At 45.9% G+C, this 6,000-nt stretch overlaps 1 protein-coding gene across 1 annotated transcript in view; it reads right to left on the reverse strand.

Moving 5' to 3' along the window:
- Positions 1 to 3,915: 3,915 nt before the first annotated feature.
- Positions 3,916 to 6,000, reverse strand: part of LOC144735464 (uncharacterized) — a 30,495-nt gene continuing 28,410 nt past the window's right edge. Inside the window, exon 8 of the mRNA XM_078617865.1 lies at positions 3,916 to 4,889. Within this exon, the coding sequence (XP_078473991.1) occupies positions 4,111 to 4,889 (779 nt within the window). The 3' untranslated portion in view covers positions 3,916 to 4,110. The remainder of the gene's footprint in view (positions 4,890 to 6,000) is intronic.

Genomic DNA, 6,000 nt, shown 5'->3' on the forward strand with positions numbered 1-6,000 from the left:
AGGTCCCTGCGGGGTGGGCTGGTAGGAACGAACAAATGAACGGCTATAATAAAATGAAATGGCGGGGGTACGATACGAAGGGAGAGTTTGAGGCCTAGTTCTAGGCTTTAGGCCTAGCTGTAGGCTTTAGGCCGCTGTGAGTTAATTTTTTATTTAAATGTTTTAATTATTAATGTAAAAGCTTTAAATGTAAATGTTTCTATTTTAAAAAAACATCAGGGAATGTAACATTGTTAAACATTAACTCCCTTTCACACACGCGGGGGTACGATACGATGGGAGAGTTTGAGGCCTAGTTCTAGGCTTTAGGCCTAGCTGTAGGCTTTAGGCCGCTGTGAGTTAATTTTTTATTTAAATGTTTTAATTATTAATGTAAAAGCTTTAAATGTAAATGTTTCTATTTAAAAAAAAACATCAGGGAATGTAACATTGTTAAACATTAACTCCCTTTCACACACGCGGGGGTACGATACGATGGGAGAGTTTGAGGCCTAGTTCTAGGCTTTAGGCCTAGCTGTAGGCTTTAGGCCGCTGTGAGTTAATTTTTAATTTAAATGTTTTAATTAAAAACTATCTCAGGGAATTATAAGGGAATGTTACACTTATTTAGCCAGGGAAGCCTCACCGAGTCTAAAGGTTTTTGTAGGGTCCTGCCAAGTGTTTGCAGTAGGGGGCGATGTTGATACACCTAATCGGACATCGGACGGACGATATAATCTATTGTAGGCTGGTTCACTTCGTTCCTACCAGTATAATGAGCTCCTCCAAGCAAAGCACAACAGGGCATGGCTGGTGGCTATTTCACAAAAAACTCTCACGACATCGCGACTAAGCAACTCCAGCCTGCGTTGCTCCCCCACCGCGCCGAGGTGGTGGTGGTTGTTTTCAGAACGCGAATCCGATATCGGCAGCAACGCGATGAACGTCGTGTTAGGGAAGGCGTTTTTAAACGACACGGATTGGATCCAGAGATTGTAACGCGAGTCGGGAGAAGCGGTGGCATCGTCATCGTGAACACGCGCGAGGCATCGGGATGCTGCTGGATACTTCTAGACGCGACACTACCCACGCGCCTCACGTGTTATCGCGAACGATGCTTTGCCCCCTGTATTATAGATTATAACGCGACTTTTACATAACGCGCTGTTCTTTAGGAACGCAACAACCGCCGGCTACAGGAGAACCAGACTGTACGTGGAAGATCCAAAGCAGCAACGGCCTGGCTCCGTCGTAGTGTATAGTAGTGTATAGTGTAGTGTAGTGTGTAGTGTGTAGTGTAGTGTATAGTAGTGTATAGTGTAGTGTAGTGTGTAGTAGTGTATAGTGTAGTGTATAGTGTAGTGTGTAGTAGTGTGTAGTAGTGTATAGTGTAGTGTGTAGTAGTGTATAGTAGTGTATAGTGTAGTGTAGTGTGTAGTAGTATATAGTGTAGTGTGTAGTGTGTAGTAGTGTATAGTGTAGTGTGTAGTAGTGTATAGTGTAGTGTATAGTGTAGTGTAGTGTGTAGTAGTGTATAGTGTAGTGTAGTGTGTAGTAGTGTATAGTGTAGTGTAGTGTGTAGTAGTGTATAGTAGTGTATAGTGTAGTGTGTAGTAGTGTATAGTGTAGTGTGTAGTGTGTAGTAGTGTATAGTGTAGTGTATAGTAGTGTATAGTGTAGTGTAGTAGTGTATAGTGTAGTGTATAGTAGTGTGTAGTGTAGTGTGTATAGTGTAGTGTATAGTGTAGTGTGTAGTGTAGTGTGTGGTGTAGTGTATAGTGTAGTGTATAGTGTGTAGTAGTGTATAGTGTAGTGTGTAGTAGTGTATAGTGTAGTGTATAGTGTAGTGTGTAGTAGTGTATAGTGTAGTGTAGTGTGTAGTAGTGTATAGTGTAGTGTGTAGTAGTGTATAGTGTAGTGTATAGTAGTGTATAGTGTAGTGTATAGTAGTGTATAGTGTAGTGTAGTGTGTAGTAGTGTATAGTGTAGTGTGTAGTAGTGTATAGTGTAGTGTATAGTAGTGTATAGTGTAGTGTATAGTAGTGTATAGTGTAGTGTAGTGTGTAGTAGTGTATAGTGTAGTGTATAGTGTAGTGTGTAGTGTAGTGTGTGGTGTAGTGTATAGTGTAGTGTGTAGTAGTGTATAGTGTAGTGTGTAGTAGTGTATAGTGTAGTGTATAGTGTAGTGTGTAGTAGTGTATAGTGTAGTGTGTAGTAGTGTATAGTGTAGTGTGTAGTAGTGTATAGTGTAGTGTATAGTAGTGTATAGTGTAGTGTGTAGTAGTGTATAGTGTAGTGTATAGTAGTGTATAGTGTAGTGTAGTGTGTAGTAGTGTATAGTGTAGTGTATAGTAGTGTATAGTGTAGTGTGTAGTAGTGTATAGTGTAGTGTAGTGTGTGGTGTAGTGTATAGTGTAGTGTATAGTGTGTAGTAGTGTATAGTGTAATGTATAGTGGTATATAGTAGTGTACTGTGTAGTAGTGTATAGTGTAGTGTATAGTGTAGAGTGGTATATAGTGTAGTGTATCGTAGTGTACTGTGTAGTAGTATACTGTGTAGTGTATCGTGTATAGTAGGGTAGTGTAGAGTAGTATATAGTGTAGTGTATAGTAGTGTACTGTGTAGTCGTGTATAGCGTAGTGTATCGTGGAGTGTATAGTAGGGTAGTGTATAGTAGTATATTGTGTAGTGTATAGTGTACTGTGTAGTAGTGTATAGTGTGTGTAGTAGTGTATAGCGTAGTGTATAGTAGTGTATTGTGTAGTAGTATATAGTGTAGTGTATAGTAGTGTAGTGTAGAGTAGTATATAGTGGAGTGTATAGTGGAGTGTATAATAGGGTAGTGTATAGCAGTATATAGTATAGTGTATAGTGTAGTGTATAGTAGTATATAGTGTAGTAGTGTATAGTGTAGTGTATAGTAGTGTATAGCGTAGTGTATAGTAGTATACTGTGTAGCAGTGTATAGCGTAGTGTATAGTGTAGTGTATAGTAGTATATAGTGTAGTAGTGTATAGTGTAGTGTATAGTAGTGTATAGTGTAGTGTATAGTAGTATACTGTGTAGTCGTGTATAGCGTAGTGCATCAACATCATCATCCCAATCCACGGGCTGGGCACAGAGAGCCCTGCAGGTGTCCACTGCACATTCCGTCGTGTGTTGTGGTGGCCACGTCTGGCACCAATCGCTTGCGATGTCGTCGTCTAGACATCGTCTGTGAGCTCTTCGTCTCTTTCCTGTTCCTTACAAACTTTCCCCGAACAACAACAACAACACTTTCAGAGACATCACAGATCGCGACGATTCGATCGCAACCCCCAGGCGAGCGTCATCAGGTGAGAACTGCTGAACTAGAGGAGAGATCTTCCGTGGCACGAGGTTATACATCACAAGAGATCATCAGGTACGAGCTGTACCACCCGGCTTCGCCCGGGACTTGGATTCACCACGCCCCGCCGCCTTTGTCTCCCAAGTGGCGATGTTCACACACAACGCACCAGTTACTTGTTTGAGGCTGAGTCGACCTAGGAGAGGCCCAGGACCGGTTGAAATAATCGTCACCAGTGGTGGCCGTGAGCGGGAATCGAACTCGGGTCGCCGTGCTCGTAGCGCTGACCGCTACACCACCGCTCCCCACACAACAACAACAACCGCCATTCAATTTCGATTTAAAGCTTTCGTGACTGCAGGGATTCATCTTCTTGGTTCTTTCGGTAAAGTCACGTAGAAGGGAAGTAATAAAATAATAAAAACAAAACATAATAAAATTTCGATTTAAAGCTTCTTTCGTGACTGCAGGGATTCATCTTCTTGGTTCTTTCGGTAAAGTCACGTAGAAGGGAAGTAATAAAATAATAAAAACAAAACATAACAAAACAACATAATTCTCACGACGTTTCGGCCACAACGCAAGCAGCCGTTCTCTTCACCTGAGGACGGCTGCTTGCGTTGTGGCCGAAACGTCGTGAGAATTATATTATTTTGTTATGTTTTGTTTTTATTATTTTATTACTTCCCTTCTACGTAGCCGCCATTCACCGCTAAGCGGCGGTGGCATCACCACACGCACACAGCCACGCGTCGCGATCGGCAACTTCTACCTCGCCACTACCGGCAGCGTGTCGTGGCGTTCACTCGCGACCGGCTCCCAGCGCCGGGGGCGCCCCCTCGCTCTCGTGCTTCCTGGCGTGCACCTTGAGGTACTCCCGCCGGGTGAAGCGCTTGCCGCAGTCGTCGCAGGCGTACGGCTTCTCTCCCGTGTGCGTGAGCCCGTGCACCTTGAGGTACTCCCTGCGGGAGAAGCGCTTTCCGCACTCGTCGCAAGCGTGCGGACGCTCCCCCGTGTGCGTGCGCCGGTGCTCCGTCAGGTCGTAGCTCTGCGTGAATCCCCGGCCGCACTCGGCGCAGACGTGAGGCCTCTCTCCCGAGTGCGTGCGGTAGTGCATCCGCAGCACGGAGCTCTTGGCGAAGCGCTTGCCGCACAGCTCGCAGGAGAAGGGGCGCTCGTCCGAGTGCGACCGCCGGTGGTTCTTGAGGTTGCTGTGGTGGGAGAAGGCCCGTCCGCACTCGGGGCAGGCGTGCGGACGCTCGCCCGTGTGCGTCCGCGAGTGGACCTCCAGGCCCGAGCGCTCGGCGAAGCGCTTGCCGCAGGCGGGGCAGGCGTGCGGACGCTCGCCGGTGTGGGTGCGCGCGTGGGCCGCCAGGCTCTGGCGGTAGGAGAAGCCCTTGCCGCACACGGGGCAGACGTGCGGCTGCTCCCCCGAGTGCGTGACGGCGTGACGCGTCAGGCTGAACTTGCTCGAGAAGGATTTGCCGCACTCGCCGCACTCGTGCGTCCTCGCGGCGGCAACGCCGCCGCCGCCTCGCTTCCTCCTCTTCCGCTCGCCGTCGTCGCCGTCGTCGTCGTCGCCTTCGCCGGTTTCCGTGAGACACAGAAATAAACGGCGACGCCGGCGGTGGTTAACGTGCGCCTGGGGCGACGCGGATCGATCGGTTAGCGGGAGTGGCGCGACGGTGGCTGGGAGATGTTAACCAGCTCGTGTGGTCTATCTTGGTTCTTTCGGTTAAAGTCGTCACGTAGAAGGGAAATAATAAAATAATAAAAATAAAACAGAATAAAATTCCGATTTAAAGCTTTCGTGACTGCAGGGATTCATCTTCTTGGTTCTTTCGGTAAAGTCATCACGTAGAAGGGAAATAATAAAATAATAAAAATAAAACATCATAAAATAATACAATTCTCACGACGTTTCGGCCACAACGCAAGCAGCCGTCCTCAGGTGAAGAAAGACAGCGTCTGAATGGGCACCACCAAGCTTGGCAGCGTATATTTAAGCTGGGTTGGAGGGGATAAGGGGCGCCTTGACAAAGGAATTTGCATATCAACAGAGGAATTTAGAATATTTATGAGAAATGCAGATATGGGATTAGTCACTACTTGTGGAATGCGTAGGAGGTGGGGGGGGGTTTCAAAGTCATATTATGCCCGTGCATTATGTAGGATTAGCAGCATCAAAGGGAGGGAGTAGGGTTAGCAGTAATAGAGGGAACGAGTTTGAATAGTAAGGGGCTGCAGCAGCTATACCACCACGTAAAAAACTAAAATATAAACTACATCAGTATCATCAATATACTAAATATACTCTCCAATAAGCTGAGCTACTAACAGTAAGTCATACATTACAATTCTATGTCGCAAACATATAACTGTAGGCATATTATATTTAATGTGGCGCTGCACTCTGATGTTGTAGGAGAAAACATTTATTACAAAGTCTATTTATCTTCTTGGTTCTTTCGGTAAAGTCACGTAGAAGGGAAATAATAAAATAATAAAAATAAAACATCATAAAATAATACAATTCTCACGACGTTTCGGCCACAACGCAAGCAGCCGTCCTCAGGTGGAGAACAGGTCTGTCGAGAAGACAGAGTCTGAATGGAGAACAGGTCTGTCTTCTCGACAGACCTGTTCTCCACCTGAGGACGGCTGCTTGCGTTGTGGCCGAAACGTCGTGAGA

This window comes from Lampetra planeri, chromosome 55 (genome assembly GCF_965212315.1).
Source record: "Lampetra planeri chromosome 55, kcLamPlan1.2.h2, whole genome shotgun sequence".
Lineage (NCBI taxonomy): Eukaryota > Metazoa > Chordata > Hyperoartia > Petromyzontiformes > Petromyzontidae > Lampetra > Lampetra planeri.